The following is a 17,211-nucleotide window of genomic DNA, read 5'->3' as shown; positions in this document are numbered from 1 at the left end:
ACGTCACTCTTCAGCCCCCCGCTTGGGCTTGGATCAACACTTCCGAGGCTTGGATCAACACTTCCGAGGACGGATTGGTGAACCTGGCATGGTGAAGATAAGGTAGGAAGATCTTCAGGGGCTTAGTGTTAGGTTTATTTAAGGGGGGTTTGGCTTAGATTAGGGGTATGTGGGTGGTGGGTTGTAATGTTGGGGGGGGTATTGTATGTGTTTTTTTTACAGGCAAAAGAGCTGAATTCTTTGGGGCATGCCCCGCAAAGGGCCCTGTTCAGGGCTGGTAAGGTAATAGAGCTTTGAACTTTTTTAATTTAGAATAGGGTAGGCCATTTTTTTATTTTGGGGGCTTTGTTATTTTATTAGGGGGCTTAGAGTAGGTGTAATTAGTTTAAAATTGTTGTAATATTTTTCTAATGTTTGTAAATATTTTTTTATTTTTTGTAACTTAGTTCTTTTTTATTTTTTGTACTTTAGTTAGTTTATTTCATTGTATTTATTTGTAGATATTGTATTTAATTAATTTATTGATAGTGTAGTGTTAGGTTTAATTGTAGATAATTGTAGGTATTTTATTTAATTAATTTATTGATAGTGTAGTGTTAGGTTTAATTGTAACTTAGATTAGGATTTATTTTACAGGTAATTTTGTAATTATTTTAACTATTTTAGCTATTAAATAGTTCTTAACTATTTAATAGCTATTGTACCTGGTTAAAATAAATACAAAGTTACCTGTAAAATAAATATTAATCCTAAAATAGCTATAATATAATTATAATTTATATTGTAGCTATATTAGGGTTTATTTTACAGGTAAGTATTTAGCTTTAAATAGGAATAATTTATTTAATAAGAGTTAATTTATTTTGTTAGATTTAAATTATATTTAAGTTAGGGGGTGTTAGTGTTAGGGTTAGGCTTAGCTTTAGGGGTTAATCCATTTATTACAGTAGCGGTGAGCTCCGATCGGCAGATTAGGGGTTAATACTTGAAGTTAGGTGTCGGCGATGTTAGGGAGGGCAGATTAGGGGTTAATACTATTTCTTATAGGGTTATTGAGGTGGGAGTGAGGCGGATTAGGGGTTAATAACTTTATTATAGTAGCGGAGACATGCGGTCGGCAGATTAGGGGTTAATTGTTGTAGGTAGCTGGCGGCGACGTTGTGGGGGGCAGATTAGGGGTTAATAAATATAATATAGGGGTCGGCGGTGTTAGGGGCAGCAGATTAGGGGTACATAGCTATAATGTAAGTTGCGGCGGTGTACGGAGCGGCAGATTAGGGGTTAATAATAAAATGCAGGGGTCAGCGATAGCAGGGGCGGCATATTAGGGGTTAATAAGTGTAAGGTTAGGGGTGTTTAGACTCGGGGTACATGTTAGGGTGTTAGGTGCAGACTTAGGAAGTGTTTCCCCATAGGAAACAATGGGGCCGCGTTAGGAGCTGAACGCTGCTTTTTTGCAGGTGTTAGGTTTTTTTTCTGCTCAAACAGTCCCATTGTTTTCTATGGGGGAATCGTGCACGAGCACGTTTTTTAAGCTGGCCGCGTCCGTAAGCACCGCTGGTATCGAGAGTTGCAGTGGCATTAAATTATGCTCTACGCTCCCTTTTTGGAGCCTAACGCACTGAAAACCCAGCCATTCTGTGAACTCTAAATACCAGCGGTATTTAAAAGGTGCGGCCAGAAAAAAGCACACGTAGCTAACGCACCCCTTTGGCCGCAAAACTCTAAATCTAGGCGTTAGTGACTGATGAACCATTGCACACATCCTGTAGTCACTATGCAGCGTGTAGAAGGGTCAGGGTTCTGAATTCCTGCTTCTCTAGCAGTGGCAATGGAAAAATGAAACCTTTTATATTTAAGTTACAGGAAAATCAGGCAAACTAAATTATGCAAATGGTAGTTTCACTGTGCAGACATTTCACAGCTCATTACAACCCTTTAGAAAGGTTTATCTAATGATTTTTTTCTACAAAATTCACAATTAAAGTCTATAGGGATATTTGTAGATAAATCCTTTAATAAGCGTTTATAGGAAATAAAATGAAATGCAAGGGTATTGATTGGCTAGGATGAATTGCAGGTAAAAAAGTGTCTGTGCTCTCTCAACAAATACCTTAAAGGGATAGTTTACCATAAAATTTTCTCCCCTTTAATTTGTTCCCATTTATCCATTTTACCTGCTGGAGTGTATTATATTGTTTACAAATAACTCTTTTACTTTTATATCAGCAATATAATTAGCTAATTTTGCCTGTTATATTACTACATATACTGAAATTGTATAGGTTATTAAAAAAGCTGTGTAAATATAGCCAGCATAAGAAATTACACTCCTAGTTGGAGGTTTGTGAGACAGTAAGGTAGTCAAGATACGTTTTAGAATGTTAATTTCCAATTGGGATTTGGTATACAAAGAGAGATAAGCATTTGTGTGTAGAGAAAGTGATAACATGAAGAGATCTGCAAGCTCAACCCATTTTGATGGGCTGTGGTGTCAAAATATTTCATATACAAAATGAACCTAGTGAAGCAATTTCTCATGTTTTATACTATGTTGCTTTCATTGGAAACACATTAAAGGGATATGAAACCCAAAAATTTTCTTGCGTGATTTAGACAGCATCTAATTTTAAATTGTTTTCTAATGTACTTCTATTGTCAAAAGATATGAGGTCTCAGGTGTTAGAAAAGAATAAAGCACATGAATTATTGAAGCAAGTTAAAATTTGTATGCTCTGTCTGAATCATGAAAGAAAAAACTGGTTTACATGTCCCTTTAAATTTTCCAAAACATTTACTTACTAACTGACCGTATGTAAAGGTTCATCAGTTATGACACAAACATTTTTTAAAAATAGTTGCATTAATAGAAGCATAAAACAGGGTTAAATGGACATAAAATCATTTTTTTTATTTCATGATTTAGATAGATCATACATTTGTAAACCACTTTCCAATTTACTTTTATTTTCAATTTTGTTTCATTCTCTTGCTATCCTTTCTTGAAGGAACAACAATGCACTACTGGGAGCTAGCTGAACGTAAGCCAATCACAAGAAGCATATATGTGCAGCCACCAATCCCCAGCTAGCCTCTGAGCCTACTTAAGGTATGCTTTTCAACAAAGGATACCAAAAGAATAAAGCAAATTAAATAAAAGAGGTCAATTGGCAAGTGGTTTAAAATTGTATGCTCTATCTGAATCATGAAAGAAAAAATTCCATGTCCCTTTACCTGTGCATGTAATAATATTTATACTGTTATCTATATGGCCTTACCCTATAGATAACAGAGTCTTACCAAATCAGTGCAGATGCTCCCCATTGTGATTGTAGCTTATGAATCTTCTTCAGAAGTCTCAAACAGTTAGCAGAGGACAGGCTTCAGTTACTAAAGACCCAGTGAGAATATGAATAGTGTTTGCAAGGTTATCTCCCCACAGGCTGTGTATTACAGAGAGGCATAAAACAGTGCATGTAAGTGCTGATTTTGAACTAGGGAAGGCTGGAAAGGATGGTCCCATTAGAAAATATTAACAACCACAACGCAGGACGTTATTGGGAATCAGTGAACCAAAACACTGCACGTGTGGAGATGCAACACTCTAAAGACGTGCAGCTGCCCATCTGCCCACAAGTAACCCATGAAAATAAATCAGTTTCTAATGAATGTGATATTACTTTATTTTTTTATCAGAATGACTCAGATTTTAGATCTGACAAATCATCATGAATCAGACAAAAAGACAACATTGATTAGTGAGCAATTTCAGAGCTGTCGGAGTGTAAAGCCTTACTTATTAGGTAATTATTTATACATATACAGTTAGATCTTCTGTAACTCTTAGCCTCGTTTATGTTTTAGGCATGACTGAAATATTTTACATTTTTTTACCCCTTCATTTCGGGGCCAAGTGTTTAACTTTGGAATGAAGTTCTGATGTAAACACTTGATTTAAAAATGAAATCACACTATAGTTGATGTGATCACATGATTTCAAGGGTGGGATCGGATCGCTGGGGACTGACTACGATACTAGGCACTCCCCTCAGTCTGAAAGTGAAGGAGGCTGCAGGGCACCAGATTGGTTAGGACGTTCCATGCCATCCTAACGGCGTTAAAGCCCAGCTCTGTTTCTTTCAAGATCCAGATAGAGCAAAACATTTAAAAACATTCCCATTTTACTTCTATTATCAAATGTGCTTCATTCTCATGTCTTAATAATAATCTTTGTTGAAGAAATATCGATATAGGTAGCTTACACATGTCTGTAATACTACATTACAGGAAATAGAGCTGGGTTGAGGGGTTTTATGTAAAGAAAATGAATGGTATAATAAAGCAAAGAAATACAATAAAGTTGGCCGATAATAATGTAATATAATATAAGAGAGTGTCCAGTAGCTTTTGTCCAAATCAGTGACTAACAAATATAAAACATTTGTTTTGTGTCTTATGTATAATTTTATATCCATATGTACAGTAGGGAAAAAAAGTATTTAGTCAGCCACCAATTGTGCAAGTTCTCCCACTTAAGAAGATGAGAGAGGCCTGTAATTTTCATCATAGGTATACCTCAACTATGAGAGACAAAATGTGGAAACAAATTCAGACAATCACATTGTCTGATTTGGAAAGAATTTATTTGCAAATTATGGTGGAAAATAAGTATTTGGTCACCTACAAACAAGCAAGATTTCTGTCTCTCACAGACCTGTATCTTCTTCTTTAAGAGGCTCCTCTGTCCTCCACTCATTACCTGTATTAATGGCACCTGTTTGAACTTGTTATCAGTATAAAAGACACCTGTCCACAACCTCAAACAGTCACACTCCAAACTCCACTATGGTGAAGACCAAAGTGCTGTCGAAGAACACCAGAAACAAAATTGTAGACCTGCACCAGGCTGGGAAGACTGAATCTGCAATAGGCAAGCAGCTTAGTGTGAAGAAATCAACTGTGGGAGCAATAATTAGAAAATGGAAGACATACAAGACCACTGATAATCTCCCTTGATCTGGGGCTCCACGCAAGATCTCACCCGTGGGGTCAAAATGATCACAAGAACGGTGAGCAAACATCCCAGAACCACATGGGGGGACCTAGTGAATGACCTGCAGAGAGCTGGACAAACGTAACAAAGGCTACCATCAGTAACACACTACGCTGCCAGAGACTCAGATCCTGCAGTGCCAGATGTGTCCCCCTGCTTAAGCCAGTACATGTCCGGGCCCGTCTGAAGTATGCTAGAGAGCATTTGGATGATCCAGAAGCGGATTTGGAGAATGTCATATGGTCAGATGAAACCAAAGTAGAACTGTTTGGTAGAAACATAACTTGTCGTGTTTGGAGGAGAGAGAACACCATACCTACTGTGAAGCATGGGGGTGGCAACATCATGCTTTGGGGCTGTTTCTCTGCAAAGGGAACAGGACGACTGATCCGTGTACATGAAAGAATGAATGGGGCCATGTATCGTGAGATTTTGAGTGCAAACCTCCTTCCATCAGCAAGGGCATGGAAGATGAAATGTGGCTGGGTCTTTCAGCATGACAATGATCCCAAACACACCGTCAGGGCAACGAAGGAGTAGCTTCGTAAGAAGCATTTCAAGGTCCTGGAGTGACCTAGCAAGTCTCCAGATCTAAACCCCATAGAAAACCTTTGGAGGGAGTTGAAAGTCCGTGTTGCCCAGCGACAGCCCCAAAACATCACTGCTCTAGAGGAGATCTGCATGCAGGAATGGGCCAACATACCAGCAACAGTGTGTGACAACCTTGTGAAGACTTACAGAAAACGTTTGACCTCTGTCATTGCCAACAAAGGATATATAACAAAGTAATGAGATGAACTTTTGATATTGACCAAATACTTATTTTCCACCATAATTTGCAAATAAATTCTTTCCAAATCAGACAATGTGATTGTATGAATTTGTTTCCACATTTTGTCTCTCATAGTTGAGGTAAACCTATGATGAAAATTACAGGCCTCTCTCATCTTCTTAAGTGGGAGAACTTGCACAATTGGTGGCTGACTAAATACTTTTTTCCCCCACTGTACAAAGCATCCTTGTGGAATATGGAGACTCCAATTAATAAATGCATTTCTGCAACCAGTTATCAAATTTACTAACCGCATCTCAACAATATGTCCCAGACAGTAACATGGAGTTCAGAAATTTGTGTCAGTAATAAAATAATGAGTATATATTACTTAAGTGTCTATTGTATTCACTAAATAACAATCTCATCATCACACATTTGTTAAAATGTATATATATCAATTTTTATAATAATGTAATTTTATAGTGGGTGTTTCTTTTACAAGATACGATGAGTCCACGGATTTCATCCTTACTTGTGGAAAGTTCTTCAAGCAGTGGTGCCTTCCGTTTAGGTTTCCTGTCTTGTCCCTCCCATTTCATCCGTGTACTATAGCTTTGGTATTGTATCCCACAAGTAAGGATGAAATCTGTGGACTCATCGTATCTTGTAAAAGAAAAGGAAATTTATTCTTACCTGATAAATTTGTTTCTTTTACGATATGATGAGTCCACGGACCACCCTGTTTTTTCTGAGACAGGTCTTTAATTTTGTTAAACTTCAGTCACCTCTGCTTGAAGAACTTTCCACAAGTAAGGATGAAATCCGTGTACTCATCGTATTGTAAAAGAAACAAATTTATCAGGTAAGAATAAATTTCCTTTTTTCTATTTTACAAGCTATTATTACTAACTCAATCTAACCCATGTACCTGCCTTCCTTATCTTTATAACTAGAATTACTATATCATTCCTATCCTCCCTAATGCAAAACTTATATCTTATTCTTGAATCCCTCTATTCACCCACACTTTCCTCCCTCATCACCAGATCCCAGCCTACAAACAAAATTACATCTGATCCACACACTCCTATGCTCATACACACACATACATAGACAAACATATATACACACACATATAAACACACTTACACGTACACTCATACACGTATATACACACACACATATACACATACATATAAACACACATGCACATACACATATACACACATATACACATACATGTATATACACACATACATACACACACACATATATATAAACACATATATACACATACATGTATACACACACATATACCCATACACACACATATACACATTCACGTATACATATACACTCACATGTACACACACATATATATACACACACATACAAACACATACACACACACATACAGACATATATACACACACACATACAAAGACACACACATCTTCTGTATGTATTAATCATGCAGCTGATTAAAACTGATCAACTCCACTTACAACTTTGGATAAATGAACAGTTTTGTGGGTGCGGAAGTGGAGGGACAGTAGAAGAGTCCCATACCTTTAGTTTAACCCCTTAAGGACCAGCGACGTTCCCTGTATGTCGCTGGCCTTTTTTTGGGACTTAATTGTTTTATAGTGCGGTCTTGCCACCAGCGTTGAGACTGCTCTATTCCACAAAGCCTGCTGGAGGGAGGGAATTAATAGCATGTTCTTGCTAGACTTGTGCTATTATGTCCTGAAAAAACTCTTAACGACCAGTGACATACAGGGTACATTGTGGTCATTAAGGGGTTAAAAAATAAATACGGTAAATGAACAAACATTTTTTTAAATTATTTTTACTGTTACATTTTTTAATTCAATTTTAATGTTTATATTTTGTATTTCCGCTCTTTTGAATGTTGGATTGCCCACTAAAGAATTAGAAACTCCACTGGATTATGCTGGTGTTTCATATTCAAAACCTTTCCATTTTATTTTAAAAACACATTTATATTTATCATAAGCTTTTCAAATGCATTTATCTCACAGTAAAACTGCATATAACAAATAAACAAGGAAACCTATTGGCCTGTTTCAAATTACACATCTTGTTGGTTCACATTTTTTTGTGTATGCTTAGTTAACATTAATAAATAAAATCTTTCATTTGAAGGGACAGTCTAGTCAAAAATAAACTTTCATGATTCAGATAGGGCATGCAATTTTAAACAACTTTCCGATTTACTTTTCTCATCAAATTTGCTTTGTTCTCTTGGTATTATTTGTTGAAAGTTAAACCTAAGTAGGCTCATATGCTAATTGCTAAGCCCTTGAAGGCCACCTCTTATCTCAATGCATTTTGACAGTTATTCACAGCTAAACAGTGATAGTTCATGTGTGTCAAATAGATAACTGTGCTCTTTTCTGTGGAGTTATTTATGAGTCAGCACTGATTGACAAAAATACAAGCCTGTCCAAAAAAACGAGATAAGGGGGCAAGCTGCACAGGCTGAGATATTAGTTAAATACAGAGGGAATGGCTAATAAAGAGATGATTTATCTTTTTAAACAATAGAAATTCTGGAGTAGACTGTCCCTTTAATAAAAAAAAAGTTAAAAACATTGCTCAAATCACTTTTTTAGTTATGAGATTTATATTCAAACAGATGGATTAGAATGACTTAGAAAAAACACAAAACATTGTCAGGTTTGTGTTCTGATCTTTTTGCACAGGAATTCTGATGTATTGAAATGTGTGCACATGAGGCCTTACTCATTTAGCAAGGGACCAAGGAGAATGAGAATCCAAAAGGTTTATAGACCCTAGTAAGTAACTTGGTACAGTATCAATACCAGTTAGTCTGGTGTTCATTATTAACCCATAATCCTTGTTTTCATGTGGGCTGACTGGGGGAAAGGTATAAGAACCAAGCCAACAATCCTAATAAATAACTATAGTAATAGTGTCTGAATAATTGTAGCACAAGATTATAACTCAGCAAACCTGTGAGGCCAGTTTATTTGTATGGCTTTCTAATTAGCCTAATTTGAAAGCTCTACATGCTAGAAAATGGCTACATTTATTCAGCAACTACAATGTAAAAATAAATTGGTCTGTGTAGCCAGTTTTACATAAAGATGTAGATATGTTTAGCACACTCAGCTGCATTGTTACTATTTTCACTCTGAAACATTATTCTCCAAACACTGTTGTGTTTATTCATATTTGAACATCATATTTTAAATGAAAAAAAAGTCACAAATTATAAAGCACATTTCTCCTTTCTTTTGCAAGAGAAATTGCTCCCACAGCTCCCTCTAGCTGGGAAGATATGGAATGCCACCTACTAAAAACCTACAGCTGTCCGATCTTTAATAAATCAACTGCATATTCTTACATCTGATCTGATGAACTTGGATAGAGAGTTTAGTGAATCCCCCCCCCCCCCAAAGTGCTTTAAAAACTTGTATCTTCCAGGCTTTCTTTGGTTGGAACCTCCTCTGATTCCTGGACAAGTTTCCCTCTATAATTTAACTTGTTGAATTCTTCTGTGATTTGTGCTATTGATTTTCCCTTTGTCTCTGGGAGGAAGATGAGCAGGAATATTCCAGAAGCTACAATGCAGACGAGGAAGATGAGGACGCAGAAGTGACCTAAGCCAGCCTGGAAAGAAAGAATGACAGAGAATGAGTGGTTATACCATGTAGAAAGAATGAAATAAAACAACATGGAAGATAATGGAGAAGATGGATACGAGACACCAAGATAAACAGTAATAAGGATAAGTACATTATTTAGTTTTATTTAACTCACTGGGATTAGGAGTAAAACATATAACAATCTCTTAATCATACTTCTGAAATGTTACCACATGTTTATGTTATTAATTACCTGGCTTAGTCAGTCATTTTATTAATTGCAGCAGCTGCTGTGTGTTAGTATGTCATGGCAATAACAGCAATCATGTCCCTTTAATGTTTTTATGATTAATATATAAAGTTATGGATTTGTTGTACTACTTGAAGCTAGACGGCAAAGAAACACAAACATTCATTGGATCTATTGAGTGCTCAATAGGCACTGTGATATGGCAATAAATTCACAATCCCACCACACATTTAGGCCCATAGTAAACCACTTTTTTTAGCGGATGTTCAGTAAGAACTCTAGGCTGAACATGAGCTGTATACCCCATGTAAGTGTAAAAATATAAATGCATTCAACACCCACTCACATAAACATACTGAAATCGATGGCGGAAAAAGGGAACTACTGTTATCCCTCATCACAAAACCAAGATTTGCAATGCACCAGCACTCATCTTGTAGCATAATGTCATGTGAAATGGTAACGTTTTAGCTGCTTAGTGATTTTCTCTGCACACGCATGTGAAGCATATCTAGATATTCACATGCACCAGCATTTTAAATACTGCAGCTGGTGATGCAAATTGAGTCATTACCAGATGACATATGCACGCACGCACATACATACATATGCGCACATACATATCTATGGCAACAGTATTTGTTACAAAAACCAACTGTTACAAACAATGCTGCTATAGAAAACACCCACTGGAACTCCTATAAGCCTATGTAGGTTTACATCAATAAAGCATACCAAAGGAACAAAGCTAATTTGATATGACAAGTACATTGGAAAGTTGTTTAAACTTCTATTTGAATCATAAATGTTTAACTTTGATTTTACTGTCCATTTAAAGGGACAGTGTACTGTAATATTTTCTCACCTTAATGTGTTTCCAATGAATACCATTTTTTTAAAAAATAGTGCACAAGACTTTTAAAAGTGTGCACAGCAAAATCGGAACTATCTCCTCCCCTTCCTTCCTTTTTTTTTTTTTTTTATGGGGATTTTTTTTTATTTCTGCTGAGTGTATGCACAATTACAGGGAGCAGGCCAGGAACTATAGGCAGACTACAGCGGTGCTGCAGAGCATGTGAATGTTTAGTAGCTTAGCTTGCTCTGTCACTGGAAGTGCAGTAGAGCTCTTAGCACTAGGAGTAGGAACTGTACTTCATTAGTTGTTCACCTCATCCCACCCGCACTTTGTCATTTATGGGAGTTTAGAATGTAGAATGTTTTCTTTCTTCTTCTCATATTTTGCCGAACATTTATTTAAAGGGACATTTTTTAATTTTCAAAGGAGCTTTATTGATATGAAATGAACATACACATCATAAACTGAATATACAGTGAGAGTGGTACATTATAGTTTTACAACGTATTGCTTCAATATATTGTTTGTACAAAACCTATAACATACATCGTATATAACAACTTTAGCACATTATATTACTCTCTTCACATCCAGTGTATGTCTTGTAAGGCCCAATTTTTTATTATTAGACCTCTTATGAGTCATTATTTAACCAATTTTGGCGTATGTGGTGAAAGGGTTAAAGTTTGTAGGTAGGGAGCAGGGAGAAAATGGGGGAAAAAAAGCCAAAACCGAACCTGCTTTAGAAAACGTTAAAACAGATACTGAAACTAGGTCACTTGTAGGTGTCATTTTATGCTTGGTAGATTACGGTAACGACACACTCATGTTGCTGGATATGTTTGAAAGTTTATCACTTCATCTATCGCTAAATTGCCTTTTATTGATCAGCAATCTATATTACCTACAAATATAAGATGCTGCTGTTCAACCTGTAGATTAGTATAAAGTCTAGATCATCACGCTAAAAACATAAATCATTCCACTCTTCCTGGGCCCCGGCCGCTGGCCACGTGGGTGAAGTAAAATATGTGACACTCCATCGAGTCTAACTGGTGTGCATCATTCAGAGAATATGAAGTTAACAGTAAATTTTAATATTGCGATCAATACTTTTATAAAACAGTTGAGATTGTCAATCTTCATCTGCACAGTGATTTTATACATATTTAGATAAATTAACACTCACAAGCATAAAGTATCAAATACCCCTACCGTATTTGCTGGACACCTAAGAAGCTTAAATAGCTGTTGATAGCAATTTTATAGTCAAAAATAAACAAAATTTAAACGGAGAACTTAATATAACCACTAAACCTTACTAAAGGCAAACATATACAGTATGTCTAGGAGAAACTGGCATGTTTCATATGGCAATAGCCGAATGTTCTCATGATCAGTCTCCAGGTTTTACCTGCTGCAAGGCAATATTCTTTATAATGGCTAAAAGATTTTTGTTTCTGAAGTCTGATTGTGCCACATATGATAAGTCAGTTTTCATACCTGTGAATCCGTTTTTGTTATATGTACTGTTTGTGGGCTTCTGAGCAATATATCCGTTGTTGCCTCGGGCGCCATTCTCATTAAGCGCGTCCTTCTTGATATTACGATTCAGATCAGTAATCGCAGCCTTCCGGGGGCCTCCTCCAAGCTTCCCCGCAGGCACAGCTAGCGCTGAAATCTGGACCGCCATTTGATGCCTATTTATTTTAACTTGCATCCTTGTTTGAATTGTGGCGTCTGCCCGAGAGCCTCTCCTGTTGCTGGATTGTGTGAGAGCCATCTCCATTATATCATCTAGCTTGTCATCCGAAGCAGGTGCATGCATCATGGTGCAATCAGGTTTACCATTGCAGGGTAAATTATTCTGCGTGTTTGCTGTGATCTTTTGGTAGTCTGCGCTCATTGCTCTCGACGCTGCAGTGCTGGCGCCATTCTGCGCATCAGGAACGATGGCTCCATCACAGCAAATGAAGGATGCATTGGGACTGTATATCCTGCTGATTAGGAAATCATACGGTGCTTTTGCAATAAGTTTCTCCGCAATTCTCTCCAGTCTCTCTAGTGACAAAGTAAAGTGATCTTGTGTTTCCATTTTGCCCTCAATAGCCATAATGAAGCGTGGAGTATATTTAAGTGTACAGATCTTCCCCTTGTCGACTATACTTCTGTTCGTAATGTCGGGGAAAAAAGGTGTGAGCTGGACACAGCGACCTAGTTGTTATTATTTTCAGTTAGGGCTAGACACCTTGGCAAGCCGAGGGGGCTGCGCTGCTTGCAAAGTCGCTGCCGCTGCAGGCCTTCCTTATCCAATCTCTGGCTCCGATTGTCAAAAACACAGCTAGATTTTCAGTGATCTGCACACAGTAAGGCTGTGTAATTATATATCAAAAGGGACAGCATTTTTATTGTTTAAAAAGATAGATAATCCCTTTATTATCAATTTTATCTCTGATTACCTTGTATCTAAACACAAACAATTCAGTCCAGCACTCAACGGACAGTTGCACGCCACTCAGGAGACTCACTCCTGTCTCCAAAAATAATATCAACAATTCCAAGCCGAGTGACAGCAAAAAATGGTTTATTCAGGTATCGTGCACAGTAACAAGTAGCAGCGACGTTTAGGGATACACATGCATGATTAAGGGAGTGTATCCCGAAACATCGCTGCTACTTGTTACTGTGCATGATACCTGAATAAACCATTTTTTGTTGTCACTCGGCTTGGAATTGTTACCTTGTATCTAAGCCTCTGCAGACTCCACCTTATTTCAGTTCTTTTGATGGACTTGCATTTTAGTCAATCGGTGCACTTTCATAAGTAATTCCATGGGTGTGAGTACAATGTAATCTGTATAACACATGAACTAATGCCCTCTAGCTGTCAAATGCAGGGATAAGGGACAGCCTTCAAGTGTTTAAAAATTAGCACATGAGCCTACCTATATTTAGCTGTCAACTAAGAATACCAAGAGAACAAAGCAAATTTGATAAGAGCGAATTGGAAAGTTTTTGTTAAAATGATATGCCTAAATAAATCATTAAAGTTTAATTTTGACTAGACTGTCGCTTTTAAATTATGCTATACAGGGCAAGGGGGAATTTTTACCTAATAGTAGCAATTTGTTTTAGTTATGTGGCAGCATTTTTATACTTGGTATCTTACATCAAGTATATTGTATCCTCTAAAAGAAGCAGTGCACTTTCACAGCTCAATGAAGATGTTGGCTTTATTAAAGCTGTTCTTTGCACTTTGGCTTAGATTGAACAATATAAAGAGGAAGATTTACATGTTTGCACTTAATTTACACAGTTTTAGAGCATATTTTAATGGTTAGGTAAACATTTTCTTTGACATGTAAAATATAATTTTATTTTGAGTAAATTACTTTTGTCATTTTGGCTCCCCCATCTGGCCACCCACTGATCTTGTGTTTTCTCTCTTTCTAGTCGCTGTGCAGTTAGACAAATAAGGAAAGGATCGAGCACCTCAACCATTTATATAATTTAGTCACACTCTCAGACTAAGGCCCCGAAATTCAAAACATTGACAGACCGATGAGAAATTTAATTTCTGGCCTCCTCTGCCTTGCAGTCTGTTGATTATTTTCAAATAAAAAGGGCTTGGCTGAGTAGTGGCGGCAATGTCTCTTCCATAGAAGTCAATGGGAGCATGACGTCGCCACCCGCATCGCCGACATCGCTGCTTGTCGGCATTTTGCTGCAGCCGGGGGCCCTAATTGAAGTGGGCCTACACGGGGCAGAGTGCTCACTGAAACTAAAAATAGTTTAGTGTAGGCACACTCCAAATATTGCCGGTGGCACCTAAGTTGCACTACACCTACGCTAACTACCTCAGGCAATGTAAGTCTCGCAAGCTGATAGCTGGTGAGACAAACATGGCCTCTACCCTCCTCGCAACCTGCACGTATGTCACGCCTAACCTACACACCCCTGTATTGTCCCTAATACTGCCTACACTTATGCAATGTCTAACATACACTCCCCTGTAATGGCCCAGCTAACTCCCACATACTGTCTGCAAACTACCTGACTATAATAAAGTATGCTAAATAGTAAACCTTCCCATTATAACTATAGGAGCTATGGTGCTTAAACGATGAACAATGTCTAAATGATGTCACAGAGATGTGCTAAACACTGCCGGCCGATCGCAGATGAACAATGTTTAAATGATATGAGCAAATGGATAGTCGCTACAGAATTAACCACTGGAAAGAGTACACCTCTAGCACTCTAGAGCTGTATAGATTTAATTTACTATACTATTACGGAAGACTGGATAATTACCTAGATAATTCAGAGATCTCAGGATAATATAGTTAGATTAGTTACCTTAAAACTTAACTTTTAATATTCAAACACTGCTTAAAATATGCAGAAAAAGAAGTTTAATTTAAAAACACAGACAATAATAGGTGACTCAATGTCTAATTGGTTAAATGTCAGGCTTATGTAAAGATTATACAGAGTAGAACACAACTATATTTCCGTTGTGATCTATATTAGAATTACATATCTGTGTACACAGGAAGATCTATTAGATAGCTATATGAATATCTCTCAAGTAATAGGTGGTTGTATTGGTAAATATACGTATATGACCATGTATTCAATGTTACATTGCAATTGTGTTGGTTGTTGGTAGGCAATTGACAATACTTGAAATATTCGTTTGTTTAAAGTCAATTTGTATTTTTATAATACATAGGTTTTCGTGATTGCCCTCTCTGATTGTCTATAATGAATAGATTTACTCTAATATTATTAGTTAGATCAATGAATAATATAGGTATCCTTTGCTAAACAGCAGATTCAGTCAGTTTGGTTTACTGCTTATCAATATAAATCGTTTATTTGGATAGCAATACTTGAGTATGCTGAGGAATTAATAATACCATATACAGTTGATGTGATTTATATTCCTCAACAATATATCTAGAAGTTAACACACTGTTTTTACAGTATTCTTCAATTTTGTTGTTGCCATCTAGTGATTAGATGTAAAAATGGTGTTGCTGAAAGTTAATATTGATATAGAATAACTCTAAGTAATCTTGTGTTATCAAGCAGGTTTATTATCAAATCTGCCGTTTTTGACTGTTAGTTTGATTAATTGCAATTTTTAGCAATATGTTTTTGCACTTGGTTAAGTGTAAAAATTGAGTAGTATAAATTGTAAAAAAGTGATTCTTTATTTCTTTCGTGTAATGTCATGAGAATATTGTTACTTATGGTATACTTGGCTTGGTTTATTTCACCATTCAAGTTTACTTTCTTTACATATCTTCAATAATGCTTATATAAATTCACATTAGATTTCAGATTTTATTTATCACTTATTGTATTGCTTAACCCAATTTATTCTCCCAGTGCATTTGCGTATAGATCTTTTTATGAGAGTGTTTGTATTTATTTGCTTAATATACACACATTTTTGCAATCTGTGCTAGTTTATAGCATTAGGTTTTCAATCATTTTCGGATTAACTAGGGTGTAGCGTAATTGTATCCTTCAGATTCGCACACAGTGTTTGTGAGTATATTAAAGTAACCTCTCACCCACATTAAGTAACATTGATACCGAATCTAATATACAGTTTTAAAGTGTGGCATCAGGCTATAGTGGTTTCCCATTAATTCACACAAAGTTGGTTGGTCTTTATTCCTAACCTCACACACACACACGGCACAAATTGTTGCCCTATATTTTGCAAGGTTTATTTATCTTGGGATTTCATCAAATGCACACACCGTTAATTGATATTGGTACCAGTCTACAATCAACCATCCACATAGAATACAGTTAATGTCTAATTTGCTGCAATGTTATAGATCAATTATTCTTTACGCTATTAAGTTCCACTGAATTATACTCTTAATACATGATAAATTTTGAAACCACTATGTACATATCATGCATAATTATAGGGTTCAATCACGTGGAGTATCTTAGCTGGTTAACCGCTCGGAAAGTGTTTCTTACAAGCGACAGCTGATGTCCACTGTCAGCCCTGTATTAAGTTATTAGTTCAGTGGTTGAGATATTTAGAACAAATTATTCTCTATAAAGTTATCGCTATGTAATATAGCTAATATCTTAAAGGCCTGTCTGCATAAATTTAAGTCATGAGTCACCAGTTAAAGCTGCTGCTAAAATACAGGAGTTTGCATTGACTCCTCACCAATTCCCTAAGTCCCTAACATGTTTCGCTGTCTAGCACGGCTTTCTCAAAGGGTTATCAATAACTAATATCTTAAAGGCCTGTCTGCATAAATTTAAGTCATGAGTCACCAAGTTTGTAACTAGTACACAGCACCATCTACTCAGATACTGAATACATAGTGATCTAGTAACAATTACTGATCACTAGATATAGAGTGACTTAGAGCTGTTTTCCAATCTATACTAGTAGTGCCATTGGTTTCCCCTTTTTTTCTTTCTAATGTTTAAATTATGTCACAGAGATGTGCAAAACCTTGCCGGCCTAGCCAAGCTCCTGGAAATGAGCACCAGAATAGAATTTAAGCCCAGGTCCAACACATCTTAAAAAGGGTGCCGATCGAGCAAGATGCAGGGCATCAAGTCAGCCTTTAACCCCTTAACAGCTGGGACATACCA

At 36.7% G+C, this 17,211-nt stretch overlaps 1 protein-coding gene across 1 annotated transcript in view; it reads right to left on the bottom strand.

Annotated features, from left to right (window-relative positions):
- Positions 1–7,754: 7,754 nt before the first annotated feature.
- Positions 7,755–17,211, bottom strand: part of LOC128646979 (solute carrier family 2, facilitated glucose transporter member 11) — a 208,966-nt gene continuing 199,509 nt past the window's right edge. The window contains exon 14 of the mRNA XM_053699790.1: positions 7,755–9,485. Within this exon, the coding sequence (XP_053555765.1) occupies positions 9,279–9,485 (207 nt within the window). The 3' untranslated portion in view covers positions 7,755–9,278. The remainder of the gene's footprint in view (positions 9,486–17,211) is intronic.

This window comes from Bombina bombina, chromosome 2 (assembly GCF_027579735.1).
Source record: "Bombina bombina isolate aBomBom1 chromosome 2, aBomBom1.pri, whole genome shotgun sequence".
Taxonomy (NCBI): Eukaryota; Metazoa; Chordata; class Amphibia; order Anura; family Bombinatoridae; genus Bombina; species Bombina bombina.
This window is presented reverse-complemented; position numbering and strand designations above follow the sequence as displayed.